The 27,951-nt window shown below is 42.2% G+C and overlaps 1 protein-coding gene across 2 annotated transcripts in view; it reads left to right on the top strand.

Annotated features, from left to right (window-relative positions):
* Positions 1 to 27,951, top strand: part of GLIS3 (GLIS family zinc finger 3) — a 571,612-nt gene that overhangs the window by 466,907 nt on the left and 76,754 nt on the right. For both annotated transcript variants that reach the window (XM_003420476.4, XM_023539428.2), the window contains exon 7: positions 25,363 to 25,507. In XM_003420476.4, coding sequence (XP_003420524.1) covers positions 25,363 to 25,507 — 145 coding nt within the window. The remainder of the gene's footprint in view (positions 1 to 25,362; positions 25,508 to 27,951) is intronic.

Genomic DNA, 27,951 nt, shown 5'->3' with positions numbered 1-27,951 from the left:
TCAGCAGTTTCAATTCACCAGGTGCTCCTTGGAAACCCTGTGGGGCAGTTCTTTCTACTCTGTCCTCTAAGGTCCCTATGAGTCGGAATCGACTCTACAACAGCAGATCTAGGGGAACAGTGACAGATAGACCAAGGCTGTGGGCTGGTCACCTCTTCAACCAGGAGGCAGAGGATGGGGTTCTCTTCTGGTCAACAGTGCGGGTGGAGTATGTGTGTCCAGACCCACCTACTCAGCTTGAAAAGTCTCGTTCCCATTATCGAATACGTGCATGTTTAAAAGCAAGGTAGGAAGTTGGATGTCTTCCCAGCCCTTCAGATGAAAGAGAGAGACAAAGTAGAAATGTAATCAATTAGCATTTCCTATTGGAAGGATTGGTTTCTTGTAGGTTTATTGGAAGGATTGCTCATTCACGCATTCCAGGAGGTGATATGTAAATGAGAATAGCATTATCTAGTGAAATTTAGCATTAATGGAGACTGGGTGTTATAAGGAAATAAACCTCCCGACTGTCTTTATTTTATATATATGTATAAGTGTATATATCTCTCCGTTAAGATTTCACTTGGTTATTTCCTGTTGTATTCTTAATTGATAATTTAGGCACATTTAAACTGCCTTGCCCTTTCTTTCATTGTATCACACAAAGACGTTGTTTCATTTTTCCTTGGGGGTTGCCTACAGGTTAAGCTTGGATTGGTGAGCCCTTAGCAGCTGTTTGTTCGGTTGCTATTCATTCATTAATTCATCCCTTCGTTCCCCAGACATTTACTGAGTACCTTTCATGTGAGGAGAAATGCTGTTCTAGGTTTCATGATGAAGACAGACGAGTTCTTTTTATGGTTTTCATTGTAGTGAAATGTACATACCAACACATTTGCCATTTGAGCCATATTACGTGTACAATTCAGTGACTTTAATTACATGTACCATGTTGTGCCACGATTACTACTGTCCTTTTCCAAAGTTTTTAAACATCCTTTACAGAAACCCCTTAAGCAATACCGCCCTATTTCTACCTCCCACCCGCCCCATAACCGCTAACAAACTTTCGTTTCTGTGCATTTGCGTAGTCTAGATATTTCCTAGAAGTGAGATCATACAACATTTGTCCTTTGGTATCTGACTTATTTCACTCAGCCTAATGTTTTCAGCATTGCTCCGTGTTGTAGCGTGCTTCAGAACTTCAGTTCTCTGTATGCCTGAATAACTTCCGTGTAAGACATGGGTTCTGTTTATAAAGAGCTTTGTTGTCGTCTGTCTCTCTCTCACGCACACACACAAACACAAGCACACACATATATAGAGTTTATAAATAACTATTATACAACGTAGGTCCCTGGGTACTGCAAGCAGTTTGTGATTAGCTGCTAACCTAAAGGTTGGCAATTCAAAACCACCCAGTGGCACCACAGAAGAAAGGCCTGGCAATCTACTTCTATAAAGCTTACAGCCAGGAAAACCCTATGGATCAATTCTACTCTGTAATACACGGGGTTGCCATGGGCCGGAATGGACTTGATGGCAATGGGTTTTACACAATGTAGAAAACCAGACGTGCCATCACAGCCACAAGCAAGTTCCTGTTGAAAGGAAAAAAGATAGAATTGACTTTTGACTGGAGAGGGCTGGGAAAGCTTCCAGGAAGGGGTGACATTTGAACAGAATTGTGGAGACTGTGCGGAATATACTGTCGATATGCAGGGTCTGGAGAAGAGGGCCAGACGAGGGAGACCATGGCCGGGAGTCCAGCGTGAGACGCAGGAAAGATGTGGACAAGGATTGCGGGGAAGAGCATCTTGACTGTAAGACAGGAAGCCATGCGGCATAAAGCCACAAAGGCGGGTGAGAGCTAGCTTGTTAGAGCCCTTGAGTTCAGGCTTCTAGGTAACGTTTGGAGGGTGAGTCAGTAAACAGGTGACATTGTCAAGATGTTGTTGTGGTTGTGTGCCATTGAGTCGATTCTGGCTCATAGTGACCCCGTGTAACAGGATAGAACTCCGCCTGGTGGGGTTTTCTTGGCCGTGATCTTTACAGGAGCAGATCACCCGGTCTTTCTTCCTTGGAGCTACTGGGCGAGTTCAAACCACCAACCTTACGGTTAGCAGCCCAGGGCTTAACTGTTTGTGCCACGTGGGCTCCATGTCAAAGGTGGACTTGAGGAAGATTAAAGTGACTGCTGAGAGGAGGATGGACTAGAGAGCAGAAACCAAGTGCTTGTCATTGAAACAACAGCTTAGGGGTTTTTTGGAAGTAGGCAGTTTTAAAATTCTGCAAACACACAGGTACATTAAAATTAGCCTGAAATCTTTTTCAGTCAATCTCTTTTCATTAAATGGAAGAAAAAAATGAGACCTACTGCCGTCTGCTGTGAGTCTCACCCCACACATCCTAAACCATAGCACAGGCACGGGCTATAATCAGAAATCTATTCAAGGAGAGACAAGACAAAGCTGGTAAGATGGATGGGGAAAGTAATCGCTAGATAGCTGACTGCTTTAATTAAACCATGGAAGTATTCGAATAGAGAGAAAAACTGTACACTTGAGTGGACAGGATGGGATGTGTGTGGTCACATCCCACAGTGAGCTGGTGTCAGGAGCCTGGCTGGCTCAGCAGATAAGAGCTGAGCTCGGCTCCTAACCCAAAGGGCGGCAGTTTGAATCCATCAGCCATTCCTTGGAAACATTATGGGGCAGTTCTGCTCTATCCTGTATGAGTCAGAATCAACTTGATGGCAATGGGTTTGATTTTTTTTTTTTTTTTTTTTGGTTTTATGATGAAAATAAACCGTTTGTCTTGCTTTATGTTTTTACCACTCTCTAACTGGGCCTCACAGGGTGAAGGAGAATTTTTTTTTGTTTTAATTGTACTTTAGATGAAGGTTTACAGAACAGAATAGCTTCTCGTTAAACAGTACACATACTGTTTTATGACATCGGTTAACAACCCCACAACATGTCAACACTCTCCCTTCTCGACCTTGGGTTCCCTCTTACCAGCTTTCCTGTCCCCTCCTGCCTTCTAGTCCTTGCCCCTAGGCTCGTGTGCACCTTTAGTCTCATTTTGTTTTTATGGGCCTGTCTAATCTTTGGCTGAAGGTTAAACCTCAGGAGTGACTTCATTACTGAGCTGTAAGGGTGTCCGGTGGCCATACGATTCGGGGTTTCTTCAGTCTCTGTCAGACCAGTAAGTGTGTTCTTTTTCTGTGGGTTAGAATTTTGTTCTACATTTTTCTTTAACTCTGTCTGGGACCCTCTATTGTGATCCCTGTCAGAGCAGTCAGTGGTGGTAGCCGGGCAGCATCTAGTTGTACTGGACTTAGTCTGGTGGAAGCCGTGATAGTTGTGTTCCATTAGTCGAGAGAACTAACGCTCTTGTGTATTAGTTTTCTTCATTCTCTCTTGCCCCCGAAGGGGTAAGACTGGTGGAGTATCTTAGGTGGCTACTCACAAGCTTTTGAGACCCAGATACTACTCACTGCAGTGGAATGTAGAACATTTTCTCTACAAACTATGGTATGCCAGTTGAGCTAGATGTTCCCTGAGACCATGGTCCCCACAGCCCTCAGCCAGTAATTCGGTCCCTCAGGGAGTTTAGAGGCTTCCATGGCCTTGCCTTGTACAAGTTGTGCTGGCTTCCCCAGTATTGTGTACTGTCTTACCCTTCACCAAAGTTACCACTTATCTACTGTGTATTTAGTGCTTCTCCATCCCCACACCTCCCCTCCGTCTTAACCATCAAAGATTGTTTCTTTACCTTTTCATGAGTTTTTACAGTAGTGGTCTCATACAATATTTGTTGTTTTGTGATTGACTTATTTCACTCAGCATAATGCCCTCCAGATTCATCCATGTTGTGAGATGCTTTGCAGATTTATCATTGTTCTTATCATTGCTTAGTACTCCAATGTGTGTATGTACCATAGTTTGTTTATCCATTCACCTGTTGATGGGCATCTAGGTTGTTTCCATTTTTTGCTATCATGAACAATGCTGCAGTGAACATGGGTGTGCATATGTCTATTCGTTTGATAGGTCTTACTTCTCTAGGATATATTCCTAGGAGTGGGATCGCTGGATCATATGGTATTTCTATTTCTAGCTATTTAAGAAATAGTTGTATCATTTTGTGTTCCCACCAGCAGTGCATAAGAGTTCCAATCCATTCGAAGCCTCTCCAGCATTTATTTCCTGTTTTTTTGATTCATGCCAGTAATGTTGGGGTGAGATGTTATTTCACTGTGGTTTTGATTTGCATTTCTCTAATGGCTAGTGATTGTGTTTTCCTCATGTTTCTGTTAGCCACCTGAATGTCTTCTTTAGTGAACTGTCTGTTCATATCCTTTGCCTACTTTTTAATTCGTTGTACCATTTTGCATTCCCACCATTAATGCATAAGAGTTCCAAACTCCCCACCGCCTCTCCAACATTTCTTATTTTCTGTTTTTTTTTTTTGATTCGTGCCAGTAATACCAGGGTGAGATGGTATCACCTTGTGGTTTTGATAGCTAGTGATCACAAGCATTTCCTCATGTGTCTGTTAGCCTCTTAAATGTCTTCTGTGGTGAAGCGTCTGTTCATTTCCTTTACCCATTTTTTAATTGGATTATTTGTCTTTTTGTTGTAGAGGTGTAAGATATTTCTGTGGATTTTAGAGATTAGCCCTTTGTTGAATTTGTAATAGCCAAAAATTTTTTCCCAGTCTATAGATTCTCTTTTTACTCCTTTGGGGAAGTCTTTTGATGAGCCTGTTTACTTTTTAGAACATCCCCGTTATCTAGCTTACCTTCTGGAGTTTGTGTGTTGGTAGTTATGGTTTGTATCCTGTTAATGCCATGTATTAGGGCCTCTAGAGTTGATCCTATTTTTTCTCCTATGATCTTTATAGTTTTTGGTTTTAAATTTAGGTCTTTGATCCATTTTGAATTAGTTTTTGTGTATGGTATGACGTATGGGTCCTGTTTCATTTTTTTGCAGATGGACATCCAATTTTGCCTGCACCATTTGTTAAAAAGACTATTTTTTCCCATCTGATGGACTTTGGGAACTTGTTGAAGTTCAGGTGGCAGTAGGTGAATAGATTTACATCTGGGTTCTCAGTTCTGTTCCATTGGTCATTGTGTCTGTTGTTGTACCAGTACCAGGCTGTTTTGACTACCATAGCTGTATAGTAAGTTCTAAGGTCAAGTAGTGCGTGTCCTCCTACTTTATTCTTGTTCTTCAGTAGTGCTTTGTTTATCCGGGACTTCTTCCCTTTCCCTATAAAGTTAATGATTAGTTCTTCATCTCTTTAGAGAATGTTGTTGGTATTTGGATTGGGATTGCATTGCATTTGTAGATTGATTTGAGTAGAATTGTTATTTTCACAATGTTGAGTCTACCAATCCATGAGCATGGTATGTTTTTCCATTTATGTAGGTCTGTTTTGGTTTCTTGCAGTAGTGTTTTGTATTTTTCTTTGCATAGGTCTTTTACATCCCTGGTTAGATTTATTCCTAAGTATTTTATTTTTTTAGTGACTATTATAAACAGTATTGTTTTTCTGATTTCCTTTTCATCATTCACTTTAGTGGTGTGTAGGAATCCAAATGATTTTTGTATGTTTATCTTGTATCTAGTTACTCTGCCGAATCTATTAATTTTAGTAGTTTTCTTGTGGAGTCTTGGATTTTCTATGTATAGTATCATATCATCCACAAATAAGAACAGTTTAGCTTCTTCATTACCAGTTTGGATACCCTTTATTTCTTTTTCTTGCCTTATTGCTCTAGCTAGGACTTCCGGCACAATATTAAATAGGAGTGGTGGTAAAGGGCATCCTTGTCTTGTTCCTGTTCTCAAGGGGAATGTTTTCAGCCTCTCTCCATTAAGAAATGTTGGACGTTGGTTTTGTATAGATGCCCTTTATTAGATTGAGGAATTTCCCTTCTGTGCCTATTTTATTGAGTTTTTTTTTTTTTTAATCAGAGATGAGTGTTGGACTTTGTTGAATGCCTATTCTACATTGATTGAGATGATCATATGATTCTTTTCTTCTGTTTATGTAGTGGATTTCATTGATCGATTTTCTAATGTTGAGCCATCCTTGCATACATGATATGAATCCTACTTAGTTGTGTTGTATTATTTTTTGATATAATGCTGAATTCTATTCGCTAGAATTTGTTGAGAATTTTTGTATCTATATTCATGAGAGAGATTGGTCTGTAATTTTCTTTTTTTCTGGTGTCTTGCGTGGCTTTGGTATCAGGGTTATGCTGGCTTCATAGAATGAATTCGGAAGTATCACTTTGTTTTCTATGTTCTGAAATAGTTTGAGTAGTATTGGTGTAAGCTCTTCTCTGAATGTTTAATAGAATTCTCCAGTGAAGCCATCTGAGCCACGGCTTTTTTTGTTGTTGTTGTTGGGAGGTTTTTTTTTTATTATCTTTTCAATCTCTTATTATGGGTCCATTCAGATTTTCAATATCATTTTGTGTTAGTTCAGGTAGGTAGTGTGTTTCTAGAAATTTGTTCATTTCCTCTAGGTTTTCAAATTTGTTGGAGTCTAGTTTTATATAAAACTCTGCTATGATCCTTTTTATTTCAGTTGAGTCTGTTGTAATGTCCCCATTTCATTCCTTATTTGGGATATTTGCATCCTCTACTGTTTCTCTTTTGTCAACTTGACCAGTGGTTTGTCTATTTTGTTGATCCTTTCAAAGAACCAACTTCTGGTTTTGTTGATTCTATTGTTTTTCTATTCTCTGTTTCATTTATTTCTGCTCTAATCTTTGTTATTTCCTTTTCTTCTGGTGGCTGTGGGCTTCTTTTGCTGTTCTATTTCAATTTGTTTGAGTTACGTAGCTAATGTTTTGATGATATCCTTTTCTTCTTTTTTGATGTGTGCATCTATTGCTATAAATTGACCTCTCAGCACTGCTCTTGCTGTGTCCCAGAGGTTTTGGTGTGATGTGTTTTCATTTTCATTTGATTCTAGGAATTTTTTTATTCCATCTTTGATTTCTTCTATTGCCCAGTGGTTTTTCAGCTGGGTGTTATTCAGTGTCCATATAATTGATTTTTTTTTTTTCCTTACTCTTCCTGTTGTTAATTTCTGCTTTGATGGCATTGTGGTCAGAGAAGATACTTTGTATTATCTCAGTGTTTTGGATTTTGTTGAAGGTTGCATTGTGGCCATTAGTGGTCTATTCTGGAGAAAGTTCCATGAGCATTGGAAAAGAATGTGTACTTTTGCAGCTGTTGGGTGGAGTGTTCTGTATGTATCTGTGAGTTCAAGTTGGCTGATTGTGTCCTTTAGATCTTCTGTGTCTTTGTTGAGTTTCTTTCTAGATGTTCTGCTCTTTACCAAGAGTGATATGTTGAAGTCTCCTACTATTATTGTGGAACTGTCAATTTCTCTCTTCAATGCCGTTAGAGTTTGTTTTATGTACTTTGGAGCCCTGCCATTGGGTGCATAGATGTTTATTATGATTATGTCTTCATGATGGATCATCCCTTTAATCATTATATGGTGCCCTTCTTTGTCTTTTATGGTGGATTTTGATTTAAAGTCTGTTTTATCTGAGATTAGTATTGCCACTCCTGCTTTTTTTTTTTTTTTTTGGTAGCTGTTTGCTTGATATATTTTTTCCATCCTTTTATTTTTAATAAATTTACATCTTTGTTTCTAAGGTGTGTCTCTTTATAGACAGCATATTTATGGATCCTGTTTTTTAATCCATTCTGTCACTTTCTGTCTCTTTATGGGTGCATTTAGGCCATTTATGTTTCATGTAATTATTGATATGTGTGAGTTTATTGCTGTCATTTTGTAGTGCTTTTTTTTGTGGTGCTGAAGTTTTCTTTGTTCCTCTTACTCTCCTCTGCGGAATTCCTTTTGTCGGTGGATTTTTTTCTTTTGTTTTTGTAGATTTTGTTTTTTACTGAGACTTAATGTTTTTCGTCTTTATTTTGGTGAGTAAGTTTGTTAACTTCCTTTGTGGTTACCTTGAAATTTACCTTTATCTTCCTAGGTTTGAACCAGTCTATTATTACTTGGTATTGCCTTGCCTTCCTCTCCATTAGAAGTTCTATACCTACACCATTCATTCCTCTTTATTGTTCTTACATTGTTATCATTTACAGATTAACCTTTCTGGTTCCCTGTTGTAAATCTTTTGGTTTTGAATAGTCCTTGAGAGTTCATTTCCTTGGTTGGTATCTGGCTGGTGCTATCTTGCATCCTAGATTCAGACTGTCATCTGATGTTGTTTGTTTTCAAACCGAAGGACTCAATTTAATAATTCTTGTAAATTTTGTTTGGTTTTTACATATTCTCTTAATTTCTGTAAATGTCCTAATTTCACCATCATATGTGAACGAGAGTTTTGCAGGATATGTTATTCGTGGTTGGCAATTTTTTTCATTCAAGGTTTTATGCATGTCATCCCCTTGTCTTCTTGCCTGCATGGTTTCTGCTGAGTAATCAGAGCTTAGTCTTATTGTTCACCTCTGTATGTGACTTTTTGTTTTACTTGAGCTGCTGTCAGTATTCTTTCTTTGTCCTTGGTTTTAGCAAGTGTGATTATGATAAGCCTTGGTGATTTTCTTTTGGGGCCTATCCTACATGGGATTCATCGAGCTTCTTGCATGGTCACCTTTTCATCTTTCATGATATTGGGGAAGTTTTCTGTCAGCAATTCTTTGATGATTCTCTCTGTGTTTTCTGTTTTCTTCCCCTGTTCTGGAACTCTGATCACTGGAATATTTTTGCTTTTGATTGTATCCCATATCATTCTCAGGGTTTCATCATTTTTCTTCATTCTTTTTTTCTGATTTTTCCTCACACAAAGTGGTGTCCAAAGATTTGTGTTCAATTTCGCTGATCCTGTGTTCCACTGTTTCAGCCCTGCTCCTCAGACCTTCTATGACACTGTTCATTTCTGAAATCTTATTGTTTATCTTTTGGGTTTCTAATTGTTTTTGTATGATTTCTAGTTGTGAATTTACTTTGATATTTTTTTCCTGTATTGTTTTCCTGAATTCTTCCATTGTTTTGTCTGTATTTTCCATTAATTTGTCTGCCTTTTCCATGAATTTGTCTATTTTTTCCTCACTTTTGTCTGCTTTTTGTGAAGGGGGATGTTTTTAATGGCAATGTGGAATCCCTGAGTAGAGTAAACAGTTAATGGACTTGACTGCTGTCATGGATTGAATTATGTCCTCCAAAAAAAAAAATGTGTGTATCAATTTGGCTGGGCCATGATTCCTGGTATTGTGTGATTTTTCCTTTATAAATCCTGCCTCTATGATGTTATTGAGGGGGGATGGGCAGCAGTTGTGTTAGTGAGGCAGGACTCAATCTGCAAGATTGAATTGTGCCTTGAGGCAATCTCTTTTAAGATATAAAAGAGAGAAGCAAGCAGAGAGACAGGGAGCCCTCATACCACCAAGAAAGCAGTGCTGGGAGCAGAGCTCATCCTTTGGACTCAGGGTCCCTGCATGGAGAAGCTTCTAGTCTGGGGGATGATTGATGAGAAGGCCGACAGAGAGAGAAAGCCTTACCCTGGAACTGATGTCCTGAATTTGGACTTTTAGCCTACTTTTTTTTTTTTAGTGTGAGGAAATAAACTTCTCTTTGTTAAAGCCATCCACTTGTGGTATTTCTGTTATAGCAGCACTAGATGACTAAGACAGCTGCTAACTGAAAAGTTGGTGGTTCAAGTCCACCTTGAGGCACCTCAGATGAAGGGCTTGGCAATCAGTTTCTGAAAAATCAGCCACTGAAAACACTATGGAGCACAGTTCTTTTCTGACACACACAGGATCACCGTGAGTCGGAATTGACTTCGTGGCAGTTTTTTGGTTTGGTTTGGGTGAAATTAGGAAATTCCTTATTAATAGTTCTCTGTCTTAAAAAAGAGCCTATCCTTCATTTTAATGTTTTGCTTTTGAGATGTTCCTCTGGATGAGGTGTGAATCCATCTTTGACGGTCTCTACTGTTTAACATTTTCCAGCCAGAAAAAAAAAAAAAGTAAGATTCTTGATGTCAGCTTTAAGATAATATTGACTTAGGAGGAAAATGGTGTTTTTACAAATGTAACAATAAAAAAAAAATCCAAGCTGCGTGCCTTTCTGATTCCAACATCCTTTCAGACCTCAGCTCCTCTCCTCTGTCCAAGATAGCTAGATCGTGGTACAGATTCTGCTACCTGGAACATCTAGATGAAGTATTAACATCTCCAAAATGTATGGAAAATGTTTTGTTGTTGATTTTGGTTTCTAATACATTTTGGACCGTTTTTTGTGAAAGCTAGCTACATTCTTCTGAAATAGAGAAGCTAGCTGCATTCTTCTGAAATAGAGAAGTTAGCTGCATTCTTCTGAAATAGAGAACCTGGTTGCATTCTTCTGAAATAGAGAAGCTAGCTGCATTCTTCTGAAATAAAGTCATTCCAGGGTGATACTCAGCCATGAAAATTGTACTAGTGTCGTAACTAGGACACTGTCTGGCCCTGGACCTCTATTTCTGATGCTAAAAAGGGCCCAGTTTGTTACTCAAAGGTGTTACTCCTAATGAGCATAATAGTCTACTTTTTAAGCAAGAAAAAATTCTCTATGTACTATGCTAGCCACTTTGTTTAGGGCGCTTCACGTAACCCTGCAATAACCTTACAGAGCTGGTGCTATCACCTTGGTTGAACAGAAGAAGGTACTGAAGGCTTGAGAATTCAATATCTTGCCAAAGGCTACCTAGTCATAGGTGGTGGAACTGGGATTTGAACTTGTATCTACTTGACCCCAAAGTCCTCATTTTTTTTTGTCCTTTATCATGTTGCCACACTATAATATGGAAAAGGAAGAGGTTGATAAAAGAGAGGGAAAAACATCTAAAACAGGATGGGAGGAAAAAGAAAAGTGCTTGTTAGTGGGATTAAAATGCTTCCACACTGGGTATTAATGAAAAAAAATAATAGAAATAATAGTTAACGTGAGTTGAACATTGACTATATGCCATGTATTGGTGAAATACCTTATTATTTCATGTTATCCCTGCCAACAACCTTATAAATTGGGTGTCTTTATTATCCTCAGTTCGCATAGGATACTGTGCTAAAGAGATGTTAAACAGCATGTTCATGGTGGCCTCACAGTTTTTAAGTAAGGATACAAAAGTTCAAATCCAGATAACCTGGGTCCAGATTCCATGCTCTTATCTTTTATGACCCATATCTTGGATGAGCTTTTATTTAAGTGTTATTGATGGCTCCGTGTTGATAGGGTGTGGGCAATTTTTCAGAAATAACTCACTCTTGGGCAGAGATTTAGTGTCATCTTTGTTGTTGCTGGCTACCATTAAGTCGATTCCAACTTATGGCAATTCATGTGACAGAGTAGAACTGCCCCATAGGATTTTCTAGGCTGTAAATTGGTTTAAACTTTATAGAAACAGATCACCAGGTCTCCCTCCCATGGAGCTGCTGGGTGGGCTCGAACTGCCAACCTTTTAGTTAGCAGCCAAGCCCTTAACCATTTACACCACCAGCGCTCCTTAGCATCAGGTTTAGTGCTGGAGAATATTTATACTCGTTGCCGTGGAGTTGACTCTGACTCATAGTGACCCTTTAGGAATTCCCCATAGGGTTTCCAGTGCCGTAATCTTAACGGAAACAGACCGCCACACCTTTCTCCCCTGGGAAAACATGTACATCTAATATGTATTCTGAAGGGGGAATATGGTAGCCTTCTAAGTGAGTCACGTGAAGTCTACCCAAGAAGAGGTTCTGTGCCACCAAATGAAGAAGCTCACTTTAAGAAGTTAGCTTCTGACTTTAAAAGGCTGTCAGAAATAAAGAGCAGCACGTATGAAAAAAGATGCAGGGATTTTGTTTCATGACAGGTTTCATTTGAGCCCCACTGGAAAAAAACTCCATGAGGGCAGGGAATTCAGTTGCCTTGTGCATCGTGTTGTATTCTAGACCTAGCGCAAATTCAGGCACATGGTAACTGCTCAATAAATACGTGTGGACTAAATGAATGAGTGAGTGAATGAAGAGTGTAACATGAATTTTTAAAAGCTGTTGACTCTTCTAGACTGTATTAGTAGAGGTAGAAAGTCTAGAACAAAGGGATGTGTTAGTTCTTTTGTACTCTGTCCTGGTCTCACTGTATGCATATTTGGATACCATTGACCCATAGACCACTGAGGTTTAGCATTGAGACTAACTGGGAAGGAGAATGGAGTAATACACTATTGGAGAGCAGGGAGCCGGCATTTTATTAGTGACTTCTGTGTGCCAAGCATGGTGTTAACTGCTTTCTGTGTCTTAGGTCATTTAGTTCTCAAAGCAGCTAAGATAGCTCAGTGGTTGCTGTTATTGTTAGCTGCCATCAGGTTGGACGCCCAGCTCGTGGCCGCCCCGTCCATGCTCAACGGGATCAGACTGTTGCGGTCCACAGGGTTTTCACTGACTGATTTTTGGGAAGCAGACCACCAGGATTTTCTCCTAGTCTGTCTGAAACCTGTTCTGCATCATAACAACACTCAAGTCTCCAGTGACAGACAGGTGGTGGCTACATTTGAGATACGTTAGCCGGAAATCGTGCCCCGGGTCTCCTGCATGGAAGGCGAGAATTCTACCACTGGGCCTAGATAAATGTTATTAGCCCCATTTTGCAGATGGGAAACTACTCTTAGGCAAGCGAATAAACCTGCCCAGGGTCACACAGTAGTTGAACCCTAGTTTATCAAACTAAAAGCCACAAGCTATTTCTATGTATGTCTTTTCGTGACTATGTAAGAAACTAAAGCTGTTCAGCCTGGAAAAGTAACTGCTGTTGAAGAAGCTAAACCACAGCCTCCTGTAAGGCTAGGACACTACGATGTTTGGAGGCTTTTCAGATATTAAAAGGACTATAAAGCAGTCTTGTGAGCAAAGTCATTCTGCGTGGTCTGGCGTAGGAATAGAGCCCAGTGCGTGGAAATTACAGGGCCAGATCAATTTAAGGCAAAACTTTCTCATGATTAGGCCTAGTTAACCAAGGAGGGTGCTCAGTTATAAAGCAGTGTGTTCCCCGTCTCCCTGTCACCAACGGGATTTAGACAGAGGCCGAGCTGCCACCACTTGTCAAGAATGGGATAACACTGTGCAGTTCAATTCCGTAAATTTAAAATTAAATTAATTGAAATTAAATAAGTAATTAAATAAAATTCAGTGTCCAGTTCCTCAGTTGCACCAGCCACCTTTCAAGTGCTTATTAATCACATGTGCCGGGTGGCTGACAGAGCTTTTCCACCATCACAGTTCTGCTGGACACCATTGCTGTGGAGTTGGCCTGTAGGATTCTTGGGCCCTAGTTCCTTTTTGGAAATCCTGGTGGTGTAGTGGTTAAGTGCTAAGGCTGCTAACTAAAAGGTCGGCAGCGCGAATCCACCAGGTGCTCCTTAGAAACCCTGTGGGGCAGTCCTACTCTGTCCTAGAAAGCTGCTATGAGTCGGAATCAACTTAACGGCAGTGGGTTTGTTTGTTTGTTTGTTTGTTTTTCCAGTTCCTTTTCGGAAACCCTGGTGGCGTAGTGGTTAAGAGCTATGGCTGCTAACTAAAAGGCTGGCAGTTAGAATCCACCAGGCATTCCTTGGAAACCCTATGGGGCACTGCTGCTCTGTCCTTTAGCATCACTGTGAGTCGGAATTGACTTGACGGCAATGGGTTTTTTGGGTTTAGTTCCTTTTATTCTGAAATTCTGTGCCTCAGTGAATAGTTCCCATCAATTACCATTTTTGACTAAAGAACCAGTAGTTTTTTAGTGTCTACGTTGTTATTGTTAGCTGCCCTCAAGTTGGCCCCCATGCACAATGGGACAAAACAGCGACTAGTCCTGCGCCATCCCCGTGATGACCTGTGGCTCAGACTGTTGTGATCCAGAGGGTTTTCACCAGCTGATTTTCAGAAGTAGATCACCAGGCCTTACTTTGTAGCCCATTTCAGTCTGGAAACTCCACTGAGCAACACAGTAACTGGCAAGGCTCCACACACAGGTGGGTAGGTAGTGGCTGCTCACGAGATTCATTGGCTGGGAATCAAACCTGGGTCTCCTTATAGAAGGTGAGAATTCTATCACGGAGCCACCAATGCCTCCTGTTTGCATTTCTCTTATTGAGATATGTATATACACACCCTGGCATGATTACCATCCCAGGTATTTTAGTATATTCATTAGTTAATCAGCTGTAGATAAAATAGTTGCCCTTTAGGGTCACTGCTGACCACATAGGCATTCCCCATATAGAAACTCAGGGTGCCCCTTCTCGTTCCCAAAGACGTCCCGTCCAGTTCCATTTTTCTAAGTCTCTACCTTAATTTCTCTTCCTCTTTGTAAATTGGCCATTCCCAAAGGTAACTACTGTAATTTGATAGCAGATTGTTGGAGATTAATTACCTATGATATGCCAAAGCCACTTCATAAATGTCAGTGCTAAGGGGTCCCCTAGAGAGGGAATTCTTAGATTCAACTGGAAGTTAATTGTAATTAATATAATAGGTTAATTCATTGTAATTATTTTTAATCCTTTTGGCAGTGAGCCAATTCCCTGAGATCTGCATTGTTCCAAGTATCCTAGGGAACTCTTGATGAGGACGTGCTGGTACTAAACCTTAGCCCTCTGGGAAAAAAATCCTACTTATCTTCCCTTCTGGCCGAGTTTCTTCACAACCATATTTCAGTGGCCTTTGATTTCTGGTGAATGAAGGAGTCCCTGCAAGGTGATGCATAAACACGCCTGGTCCGGATAGACCACGCTCTTGGTGAAAGAGAAGACAAAAGGCCTTTGTGCCTCTTTTTCTTTGGAAGCGTGTGTTGCTTCAGACAAACAGAATGCTTTTTGCTTCTGGAATAAAATGCAGTGGAACTGAAAACTGAAGAATCCGGGCCTTTTTCCCTGCCCTAATTATTTCCACTTGACTTGCTTAATCTGGGACGATTATTCAGTCACATCTGAAATGAGAAAATGGCGGCAGTAGAATTCCCGTCTCTTGTTTCAAGAGCTTATAAACATTAACAGAACACCCTTGAACAAAACGACCAATTCAAATCACCAATGACGGTGCCTTGTTTTTATATATTAGGAAAAATCCCTACATTGTCAGGGCAGGGGCTCGAGTTTCCAAATGCAGGAACCTTGTCTGACCTTGATGGGTGATTTCATTATTAAGGTTGAAAAACTATCATTTGGAGCAAATATTTCATAATGGGAGATTGTACAAGTAAGCCAATTTGCTTACTTGCACCTGGACAGGCCACAGAAGTAAGCCCTAAAATGGTTCATTTAAGACCAGCCATTAACACTGAGACTCACAGGTTGGTTTCTGAGACTGTCTTCATTCCCTCCTGGTATGTCCGTGAGCCCCACTGCAGATCTATGAATAGAAGGATGCATGCCGTCCACATGGTCACAGAGAGCTAGATCAGGGCTCAACATACAGAAAAATGTTCAGATGACTGAGACTGTCTAGAATTGGAGCTAAGGAGCCCTAGTGGCTCAACAGTTAAGCCCTTGGCTTCTAACCAAAGGGTCAGTGGTTCAAACCCACCAGCCGCTCAGGAGGAGAAAAGACCTGGCTACCTGCTCCCATAAAGATTACAGCTTAGGAAACCCTATGGGGCAGTTCTACTCTGTCACACAGGGTTGCTGTGAGTCGAAAATCAACTCAATGGCACCTGCAACAAAATTGGAGCCAACCGTCAAGATGAAGAAGTAGGCTGCCCCGTTATTGGTGATTACCAAGCAGAGTCTGAATACCCCCTTCCTGAGGTTCTTGTGGGAAACCCTGGTGGCGTAGTGGTTAAGTGCTATGGCTGCTAACCAAAAGGTCGGCAGTTCGAATCCACCAGGTGCTCCTTGGAAACTTTCTGGGGGCAGTTCTGCCGTGTCCGATAGGGTTGCCATAGGGTCGCTGTGAGTTGGAAATCAACTCAACAGCTACGGGTTTGGTTTTTTGGGCTGGGGTTCTTGTGAGAAAAGATAAAGATTTGAATCTACTGACACCTGTTGTTGTTAGCTGCCATCAAGTTGGCCCCCGACTCGTGCCAGCCGTGCTCAAGGGAATGTAACACTGCCCGGTCCTGTGCCATCCCCACGATTGGCTGTAGATCAGACCGTTGTGATCCATATGGTTTTCATTGCCTGACTTTCAGAACTAGATCACCAGGCCTTTCTTCCTACTCTACCTTGTGTGGAAGCCCCACTGAGACCTGTTCAGCATCATAGCAACATGCAAGCCTCTACTGATAGGTGGTGACTGCACATGAGGTGCATTGGCCAGGAATCGAACCCGGGTCTCCCACAATGGAAGGTGAAAATTCTACCACCTGACCACCAATGACTTCAGCCCCGTTTAATGCTGATTGCTCATGTAAATTAGGGTGGTTGCTTTTTGTTTTTGTTTTTTAATTTAGTCTCCACAGTTATGCTTTTATTATTAATAATGGTCCGAAACCCCTCGCTGTCACTGAACACCCAATTACCTGATCCCAGGTTTGCGGGCAGAGCAGGTACTGCAGAGATGTGTGGGAAGGGGTGTGGGAGCATCCTGTGAGAGCTGCTGAGTGGCTCCGTGTATTCCTGGACCACGTGAAGTCACTCTGGGGAACACTTACTAAGTTGGGTGCTGCTGGAAACCGACTGTGAGCCAAGGATTCAGGTGCTTGCGATTTATTAAAGACCGTCCCCAGGAGAAGCCTGCAGTAGCACAAAGGGAATAGATTGGGGGGAACTAAATGCATGTCAGGGAAGCTCCTTTCATCAGCCTGATCCCACAGGGGACTCTGGAGCATAAAATACACCTCGGAGTATATCCTACCTGGAGGCAAAGGAGGTCCTTGGGTGGGCAAACAGTTTGTCGTTGGTTACCCTGGTGGCACAGTGGTTAACCGAAAGGTCAGTGGTTCTAACCCACTAGCTGCTCCACAGGAGAGACGTGGTGATCTGCTCCTGTACAGATTAAAAGCCGTTGAGTCGATTCCAAGTCATAGTGACTGTATAGGACAGAATAGAACTGTCCCACAGAGTTTCCAAGGAGCGGGTGGTGCATTTGAACTGCCAACCTTTTGGTTAGCAGCCAAGCTCTTAACCACTGTACCACCAGGGCTCCTGCAAAGATTACAGCCTTGGAAATCCTATGGGGGCAGTTCTATTCTGTCTTATAGGGTCACTGTGAGTCAGCATCGACTCAACGGTAATAGGTTTGGCAATAGGTACTAGCTGAAAGGTTGGTGGGTTCAAACCCACCTAGCTGTGCCATGGAAGAAAGGCCTGCCAATCCAAATCCATAAGGATTACAGCCCAGAAAACCTCAGGGGGCTTAGTTCTACTCTGTAACAGGTGGGGTTGCCATGAGTTGGAATGGATTTAGATTTTTGGTGTTGGAGGTAAAGGAGTCACTGATATTTATGTATGTATGTGTGGGGTGGGGGGGGCTAGTCATTAGCTGTGACATGCACAGAAGCTGGGGAAGGACCACACAGAGCTAATCAAAGGGATCTGAGGGGATCTGGCAGGGTACCCACAGTCTCTCTGTGACACTTGCTATGGTCTATATACAACCATCGTTGTTGTTAGGTGCGTTAAGTGGATTCTGACTTACGCATAGTAACCCCATGTGACAGAGTAGAACTGCCCCATCCGGCTGCCTAGTCTATCATCTTTACAGGAGCAGATCACTAGGTCTTTCTCCTGAGGAGCTGCTGGGTGTGTTCAAACCACCGACCTTTTGATTAGCAGGCAAGTGCTTAACTGTTGCACCACCAGGGCTCCTTCATTACCACGCGTAAAGAAGTGAAGACCACGCTGTTTTACAGACATATCCGCAAACCACTGGAAACGCCAGTCTCCTTTAGGCAAGGAATTGTACCTCATTCTTACAAATACAATCAGCTTATTTACTGAATGACTTACCTTGATGCTAGTACCATTCTGCCCTGTGCTGTCAGAGGCGGGACGCACGTCCTGAGGGGCTTTATAACACACCGTGGAAACTAAATTAATAAAAATAAAGCCCCATGCACATGTCCATTCGCAACGTTGCTAAACGCTAACTCTGCAGTTCCCCTTGAGCCATGGGAGGCCAGTCGTAAGCTAGGTCTCTCTCGGGGGAGGTGGATTGGGTGGAGGGAGGCCGTGCCAGGTAGGAGGAGTGACCTGCCTAATAAATGGGATGTTTGCAGACACTGAGACAGAGCTCTTAAAAGGAGCCTCCACCGCTTTGGTTGAGGTCGAGGGGGAATATTTATCTATGGCATGAGGTGGAATTGCATTGTGGAGGCTCTTCATGTCTTAACCATGTGGAGTTGGCGTACCAAACACTGGGAGAAGTTCTGTGTTTCCCGGGAATGGCGTGAGAAGCGCTGTTCAAGGACAGTGCCTGTGAAATCCCAGGATGAGTGGATGAAGGATGAGCCTGGGGGAAGGAATAGCCACAGGCTACTCTCAGTGGTCGCCTGAACTTGTTCCCGACCTCCCCGTGCCGTACCCAGATGCTGGCAGGTTCTCTCCGTCTGGATGTCCAGCAGCCACCTCAGAGTTAAAGCGACCAGTTGCCATGGAGCCAGTTCTCGCTCATGGTGACCCCGTGTGTATCAGAGTAGAACTGTGCTCCACAGGGTTTTCTCTGGCTGATTTTTCAGAAGTAGATTGCCAGGCCTTTCTTCAGAGGCACCTCTGGGTAGACTGGAATCTCCAGCCTTTTGGTTAACAGATGAGTACATTAACTGTTTGCACCACCCAAGCACTAAGACTAAAAGTAGGAGTCCTACAAGATCTGTAGCTGCCCCACCCCACCTCTCAGACCTCATCCCCCATTTCTTTCTCCCCACCTGACACCCCATTCCAGCCACATCAGCCTCCTTGCACTCCATGCCTCTTAGATTCTTCCCCTTGGTATGCACTTAACTAATTCCCCCTAGTCCTTCAAGACTTTGCTCAGATCTCCTCGATGAGGCCATCATTTCCCAGCGCTCCCAGTCCCCCCTACCCTTCCTTTCCTTTTTTCCATAGCACTTACTACCTTCTATACAACTCAGTTAGTTAGTTAGTATCTCCCTCCTCTGCAATGTAGACTCCTCAGTAGGGATCTTTTTCTGTTTTGACCGCAGATATATTTCAAGCACCTAGAACAGTGCCTGGCATATGGTTAAGGCCCAAGAAATATTTGTTCAATGAATGAAGGAAGGAGAGAGAAAATAAAGGGCAGTGCTACTCTGGCCCTAAGGTAGGGGTTATGGTTAGGATGGCTGAGTTGAACAACTGCAGGGGGCAGCCTTCACATAGGTTCAATGTGAATTAAGTCCTGGAGGTGTGCAGCACAGCAGCCCTTAGAAAGTGCTGAGCTGCTGATCAGGAGGCCTTGAAGTGGGTTCAGTTCTACTTCTCCCCCCAAAAGCATGTGACCTCAAGCAAGCCCTTTGCTCTCTGTGGCTCTTGTTTTATCTCCCGTCCCCCTAAGAGGAGGTTAGGTCCTTTGCAGCAGACTTGCACGATGCAATACATCATTTGAGATCTTGACTGCTGCTTCCATGGTCATCAACTGTTGATCCAAGTAAAATGAAATCCTTGACAACTTCAATATTTTCTTCGTTTATCATGATGCTGCTTATCAGTCCAGTTGTGAGGATTTTTGTTTTCTTGATGTTGAGGTGTAGTCCATGCTGAAAGCTGTAGTCTTTGATCTTCATCAGTAAGTGCTTCAGGTCCTCTTCGCTTTTAGCAAGCAAGTGAATAAGGAAGACCGAAGAAGAATTGATGCATTTGAATTTTGGCATTGGCAAAGAATATTGAAAATGTGGGACTTCATCTTGCTTACTTCGGACATGTTATAGGAAGGACCAGTTCTTGGAGAAAGACATCATGCTTGGTAAAGTAGAGGATTAGTGAAAAAGAGGAAGACCCTCAACAAGATGGACTGGCACAGTGACTGCAACAATGGGCTCGAACATAGCAACAATTGTGAGGATGGCGCAGGCAACATTTCATTTTGTTGTACATGAGGTCTCTATGAGTCGGAACTAACTTGATGGCACCAACAAGAGTAAGTTGCTCTACTCTGGTGGCTTGCGTGCTGCTGTGATGCTGGAAGCTATGCCACTGATATTTCAAATACCAGCAAGGTCACCCATGGTACCCAGGTTTTAGCAGAGCTTCCAGACTAAGACAGGCTAGGAAGAAAGGTCTGGCAATGTACTTCCAAAAAGTAGCCAGTGAAAACTGTATGGACTGTAACAGAATATTGTCTGACAGAGTGCTGGCAGATGAGCCGCCTAGATTGGAAGGCACTCAAAACACACAGTGGTCACAGCAATGGACTTGAGCACACCAGCAATCATGAAGATGGTAAAAGACTGGGCAACATTTCGTTCTGTTATACATGGGGTTGACATGAGTGGCAGCTAGCAACAACGACACAGAAGGAGTTGCACTGGATTAAAAGTTTTCAACCTCCTTTATCTCTGTGAAAGAAAATTGACATCAGGTTGTTTTTAAGATATGAACCTCAAGTAACTATTATCATAAGTCCTGAAGGGAGACTGCCAGATGGGTATGTAAGTAATTTAAGCACCGTTTCCATGATAACTAATTAGTATGTAATCAACCCAAACCCATTGCCCATCAAGTTGATATAGTTAGTGTGTATAGCCCCAGAATTAATGGTCACTTTCCACCAGAGATAACATTAAACTTTCAGGTCCAGAGATCTCAAGGAGACATCTTAAAAAATGGCCAAGATGTTTTTTTTTTTTTTTAACCTTGTCATCATAAAAATATGACACAAAGGAGCATCACCCCCTTGTAGGTTAGAACTTAACTGTCTTAGTATCTCCAAACCAAATGTCTTACAAATATCCTCAGCATTCATCCTGATCAGCTTATGGGCGTCTCCCAGTGTTTGAGTCAAAAAAATTGCCAATGCCTGCTAATTAGAAGCCAAAAGTCTCTGGCTTCAGCAAGATTTTTTATTAGCCACAGCTAATCAAATAAGAGAAGATGATAAGATTTCAGTTCCTACATTAAAGATTGTGAGGTTTATGATCCCCTGTTTCCACAATTCATCTCCTTGTCCAGTAGCCATAAAAACCTCAGCTCTCTTCATCAGAATCCTCATAGACCAGTGGTTCTCCGAGTGTGGTGCCTAGACCAGCAGCAGCGGCGGCGGCAGCATCACCTGGGCCCTCGCTAGACACACAGCACAGACCGCATCAGCAGCTACGGGCCAAGGACCCTGAGTACTTCTGAGGCACGCCCTGGTTTGAGAACCACTGCTGTCGGAAAATTTCCCTCTCTTTTTATCTCCAATAGCTCTGAAGATGTTGTTTCCTAGAAATAGTTGAGTTTTTTACTCCAGATATAAAACTAAATTACATTGAAAGACATCCCCCCCGCCCCAGAGAGCCTGTTGTCTCCCTCCTCACCTGTTAGATAATTTCTAGACTAGAGAATGTCTGAGGTTCTTAATTCATACTGAAGGCTGTAGTCTTTGACCATCAGTAAGTGCTTCAAGACTTATTTTTTGGACAGAAAATTGAAGCTGTCAATGATTTTATTCTACTTGGACCAACGGTCATTGTCCATAGAAGCAGCTGTCAAGAAATTGAAGATATTGCCTTGGGCAAAGCTGCTTCAAAAGACCTCTTTAAGGTTTTAAAAAGCGAAGATGTCATTTTGATGACTAAGGTACACCATGGTCTTTTCAGTCATCTCGTATTCGTGCCAAAGCTAAACAATGAAAATGGAAGACAGAAGAAGAATTGATACATTCACATTGTGGTGCTGGTGAAGATTATCGAATATACTGTGGACTACCAGAAGAGCAAACAAATCAGTCTTAGAAGAAATACAATCAGGATGTTCCTTAGAAGTGAAGGTGATGAGACTTCTGCTCACTTACTCTGGACACGTTATCAGGAAAGACCAATCACTAGAAAAAGACATCATGTTTGGTGGAGGGTCAGCAGTGGACCCAAACATACCAACGAGCATGAAGATGATGCAGGGTTAGGCAACGTTTCGTTCTGTTATACATAAGGTTGTCATCAGTCACAGCCAACTTGATGGCAGCTATAAACAACAAGGTCCTTAAGGGATCTTGAAGGCCACTTCCAGGCTTATTGGTCTGGGAGAGGGGGAAGATACTACACTTACATAGCATTACTGCATTTTTTTTTTATTGTAATTCTTTTTTGTGTGTGTGTGCTTTAAGTGAAAATTTACAGTTCAAGTCAGTTTCTCATATAAAAACTTATACACGCTTAGTTATGTGACCCTAGTTGCTCTCTCTACAATGTGACAGCACACTTCTCCTCCCACCCTGTATTTCCCATGCCCATTCAACCAGCTCCTATCCCCTCTGCCTTCTCATCCCCCTCCAGACAGGAGCTGCCCACTTAGTCTCTTATGTCTACTTGAGCTAAGAAGCACACTCCTCACCAGTATCACTTTGTGTCTTATAGTCCAGCCTAATCTTTGTCTGAAGAGTTGGCTTCGGGATCATTGCACGTTTTATGCCTATGTCCATCCATTGGACATTTTGCGTGAGGTCCTCAAGGCTCGTTCAGTGCAGGAAGCACTTTCCAGACCCATGCCTGATTCCAGAGAAAATCAAATTAACTCTCACCACAAACTCATACGGAATCACACTCTTAGAAAACATGAATCCTTGTTGAAGCTAAGGAAGAATTGCCTGCCTGGACTCTGCCAGAGTAACAATGGCAGTGAAATTCCTTAGAAAGACCCCATTGGTACTGGTAACAGTAAACCCTAGAGCAGTCGGTAATAGAAAGCAGAGACAGGCTCATGTCTGCACTGAGTAGAACACGTGGGCCCCAGATTACATTTTAATGATGGAAGATAAATTAAAAGTGATCACCAGAACTCATTCTAAGACTAGATTTTTTTTTTCCCAGTTTCTCTTATTCAGCACGTGTTAGGTTAATACCAAAATAATAGACATACCTTCCAAAGGCCCTGAGAGGGCTAGGTATTAACTGCAGACATTCCAGTTCAGAGATCCCCAAGTGCCAACGCAAAGGAAATTGTAATACAATTATGTCTCATTTACTAAAAAAAAAAAAAAAAATTTACTACACGTGCTAAATGCTCCCTCCCTGTACTGAGGGTCTCTGTGCTGTTTCGTATTCTTGGATAAAGACCTGGACATATGTTTATCTCTTTACAAAGCTTTTTGAGATCCTAGAAATACTGCTCTCTAAGCGGTAATTTACTGATGTTTTATGTGTGTGTGGTTTTTTTCTTTCTGATCAGACTGTGGTTCGTAGTCATTGTCTATGGTGTGCTAGGAATGATAGCAACCAGCTCTCCAGATAACCAAAAAATAAAGCCCTAGTTTGTAGTGTCTGCCGATTTCCGTGGTGTAAATAGTCTCATCGTGACCAGTTTCAAGCTGTCAGTCTGACGTTGCTGCACGGAGAATTTGGAAAATATGCACCCCACTGGTGTTCTCAAATTGGTGTGAGCCAGTTCTAGCACACGAGTGGGTTGTAGAAGGTTTGGAAAGCAGAAGGGATTAAAAAAAGCAATTTGCTGATATAATCATTCTCAGACATTCACTTACCAAAAAATAAAGATCGGAGTGATAAAGATACTGGTAATAAAAGGCAATAATAATGAAAACCAAAAAAATAAATAAAGAGCTATTTGACTTACGTCAGAACCAGCTCACAATGGAGTCATGGTAATGGAACCCCATCGTAAGTCGGGGCCTACCTGTATATAATTTTGTGTTTCCTTTTTATCTTTGTAAACATCATTTTAATGGTTGCACAATATTCTATCAAATAGGCATAAGATAATTAGCCCCCATTATGGGCATTTAGGAAACCCTGGTGGCCTAGTGGTTAAGTGCTACGGCTGCTAACCAAAGGGTTGGCAGTTCGAATCCGCCAGGTGCTCCTTGGAAACTCTACGGGGGCAGTTCTACTCTGTCCTATAGGGTCGCTATGAGTCGGAATCGATTCGACGGCACTGGGTTTGGTTTTTTGGCTTTATGGGCATTTAAGTAGTTTCTAATTTTTTTTTTTTTGGTATTGCTGTAAATAATGCTACATATTGTTAGGTAGGGAATCCCTGGCCTGTGCAAATGATTAACACGCTTGCCTGCTAACAGGAAGGGTGGAGGTTCAAGTTCACCTAGAGGCACCTGGGAAGAAAGGCCTGGTATACCAGCTACTGAAAACCCTGTGGAGCACAGTTCTATTCTGACACACACGGTGTTGCCATAAGCTGGAGTTGACTGGATGGCAGCTGGGTTAACAGCATACGGATTTGTTCATCATCTGCTTCCCACCCAGAGTACAAGTTCCCTGACAGCGGTATCCACAGAGTCTAGAGGAGTGCCTGATACTCAATAAATATTTGTCGAAGGAGTGTGGCTATTCCACCCCTGGACTTAAAGCTTTTAGTGTTGTCTTCATAAAATCAATTTATATGCTCTTTTTAAATATTGAAGTGGATAACCATTTGTAATATTTGTAACAGATATATTCATAAATTGTTTTAAAGGTATGCTGTTTTTGTACAAGTTAAAGGTCAATATTTCTATGTAACTAAATCTTCCGCTGTGATTTTTTTCCCGTTGAAATTGAGCTGACAAAATCTTCTTTTTTCTTAAAGAGGTCAGGTTATTTTCACCTATACTTTATCCTAGCATTTTTATGGCTCAGCTTTTACTTTCACATGTAACTCTTCAATATGGGAAAGAATTTGTTTTGATGCATGTGATAAAATGAAGATCTGAATTGTTTTGGTTGTGTTCTTAATAGCTGTTCAGATAACTTACTGTTGAGTTTTTGTTGCTGCTAATGGCATTGCTTTATTTTTTTTTAATTGTGCTTCATAATATTTCATAATTTTAATTTAACTTGTGCTAGTTTCCTCTCCTCACTCAACAGGAGTCAAGTCTCATCGGACATTTCTTAATTATCTCTGAGATACTTTCGTGGCAGTACCTCTATATTTTAAAATCACTTTCCAATATGGACTAAATATACTTGTGTTTGTGTTTAGTATCACTACAACTGCTGATAAGGTACACGGCAAATACAAGGAGATGAAATAGGAAGTTGGGGTCCCAGACTGGCAATATGGAGGATGAGGGTCAAATCCACCCGTAGCCGCGTTATCCAGATTCCTTTCTCCTGAAGCCCCTGCCAGGTGTTACCAGGATGTGAGAAGTGGTCCTTTGTGGGCCCTCTGTTAAACCCGGTGCCCGCCCCGTAACTGCTCCTTGGCAATCATGTGTGGGTTGAATTGCACTGTGCAAGTATTCCAAGGACCAACCTTCTTTCTTCTTGTTCGGTTTTCTCCTCCTGTAGCTGCGGTCCAGCACGGAGCTCCACCCGGACCTGCTCACGGACTGCCTCACTGTGCAGCCCCTGCAGCCAGCCGCTTCCCCGAGGGACACTGCAGCCGATGGGGCCGTGGGGTGCTCCCCCGGGCCTGGGCCTGACCTCTATCCAGGTAACCACGGCAAAGGAGGCCCAATTCCATCAACTGCTCTTAAGTAGGCCCTTCGCTTTGGGAATGCTCAGGGGAGGAAAACTCTCCCTAAAACCATCTGCATTTTACTCTGTCTCTGGGCTACAGGGAGCGCCTGGGGGGTGCAGATGGTTAACGTGCTTGGCTCCTAACCATTAGGTTGGCTGTTCAAGTCCACCCAGAGGTACCTCTGAAGAAAGGCCTGGTGATTTACTTCCAAAAGCTCAGAGCCTTGGAAACCCTGTGTAACAGTTCTACACTGCATACACGGGGTTGCCATGAGTCGGAATCAACTCCACAGCAGCTAACAACTACAACAACAACAACAACCTGGGCTGCAAGAAGTCCCTGGGTTCTACAAACAGCACATTCAGCTGCTAACAGTGAGATCGGCAGTTCGAGTCCACCCAGAGGTGCCTTGGCAGAAAGGCCCGGTGACCTACTTCTGTAAAAGCAGCCACTGGAAACTCTATGGAGCCCAGTTGTACTGTGACACACGTGGGGTCGCCGTGAGTGGCAACTGACTCGACGGCAGCTGGTTCACTAGTGCTGACTTGTCAGACCCTGGGGGTGTGTGATGGTTTGGGTAGCATCGAGATGCACAGGGCAGGTGCCAGTTCTGTCGAGTACCAGGCTTGTCTGTCTCCTAAAGTGTTAGCTTCCCTTAGTGAGACGCCCCTTTCAGGTAGCTAAGATGGAGCTTGATTGGAAAGGGTCGCCTGAAAAGGCTTTGATTTCTGTGGAAGAAAATACCGTTCTAGGTTAAGGCGGCCACTTATCACCTGAGGCCACGCTAAGGACAATTTGAAACTGAAGTGTTTACTTCTCTACTATTCTGAAATTCCTGGGGCTCCCCAGGCCCGCTCCAGAGATGACCTGGGAGTCATTTAGTGATCTAACAAAAAGACTGGGGCTCCGTGAGCAGTCCTCAAGGATGGCTCATTGTATTTTCTGCCCTTTTGCTCAGAGGTCCTATACCCCAGAAAGAGAATGCACCCGGGCAGCCTCAGCCTGTAAATTTAGGCGATTTATCTGCTAATTGGAGGGAGAAGTATTTCGTGTCCATGGCTTATGGTGTGAATACCACTTCCCAGCCTTAATGCCCAAGTAGATCTTCTCATCAGCTCCTGGGATGAGCTAGCAAAGCAGATAAGCCTACAATTAGGGAGTCTGCAGGATTATGGATGGCCTGGACCAGTGCCTGGTCTTGGCGGAGAGTCCACTCACTAACAAAGAATGTTCTATGGAAAAAGATCTGTCTCATGGATGCTCACAAAAATCCCAAGCTGAAACTGTACTATGGATTTAGTAAAACATGACCTTTGCTAATGACCTAAGCCGTGGAGACATCAGAGGCCAGTGTGGTTGGAATATGTGAGTCCCTTGAAACCGCCCATCACGTGAGGAGCTGAGGGGGAGGGAGCAGGAGAAATAGGCAAGAAGAAGGGAATTTTATCTGTATCACTTCCATTGAGTTATAAAATAATTAGCATATTTAAGAGCTTACAAATACTGTTGAATTATCCCAATTTTGAATGTTAACTTCAGACTTTCCAGAAAAATGGAGGTGTTTTGTTTAAATGTTATAGGGGATTGTAGAAGGAAAATAAAGATTTTTTTTTAAAGTAGGCATTTTTGAAATCATGTATTGCTGGGAGGTCACAGTTTCTTTCTTACAGTATCGTCACTTTCTGCAATAAGTGTTGTTGTTATTAGTTGCCATCAAGTTGGCTCTGACTCATGGCGACCTTACGTACAACGGGATGAGACCTTGCCCAGCGCTGTGCTGTCGTCATGATCATTGGTATGTGGGAGTCCATTGTTTCGGCTATGGTATCATTCCATCTCATGGAAAGTTTCCCTCGTTTTCGCTGACCCTCTACTTTACCAACCCCGATGTCCTTTTCTAGTGATTGGTCTTTCTGACGACGTGTCCAAAGTAAGCAAGCTGAAGTCTCACCGTTCTCACTTTTAAGGAGCATTCTGGTTGTATTTCTTCTAAGACTGATTTGTTCATTCATCTGGCAGTCCACAGTGTATTCATGGTATATAATAAACAGTACCGTGTTCAATCCTCATAGGATGTAACATGTTTTGTGAGATAGCTAATCACTTATTTTAATGTAAGTTTAGGTATATATTTTATTTTTAGTATTTATTTTCTTATACATTTGCTGTATTATTAAGTTGAGTATATTTGCCATCTTGGGACAGTGTGCAGAATTGTAAGGGTTAGAAATAACTTGTTATAAAAGTGCTTTAAATAGTCTGCATCTCAAAAGTGGCCATTAATTAAGAGATTTTATTAGAGGATTTGAAATGGGAACACACATTTCCCTACAGGTTAAGCTTTATAGGACAATTGTGAAGATCAAATAACATAATCTATAGAAAAGTCTTTAAAAAACCATAGCGTGTTATAAAAA

The sequence above is a fragment of the Loxodonta africana genome, chromosome 9, assembly GCF_030014295.1.
Source record: "Loxodonta africana isolate mLoxAfr1 chromosome 9, mLoxAfr1.hap2, whole genome shotgun sequence".
Taxonomy (NCBI): domain Eukaryota; kingdom Metazoa; phylum Chordata; class Mammalia; order Proboscidea; family Elephantidae; genus Loxodonta; species Loxodonta africana.
The sequence above is the reverse complement of the archived record's forward strand: the minus strand, read 5'-3'. Positions and strand labels throughout refer to the sequence as shown.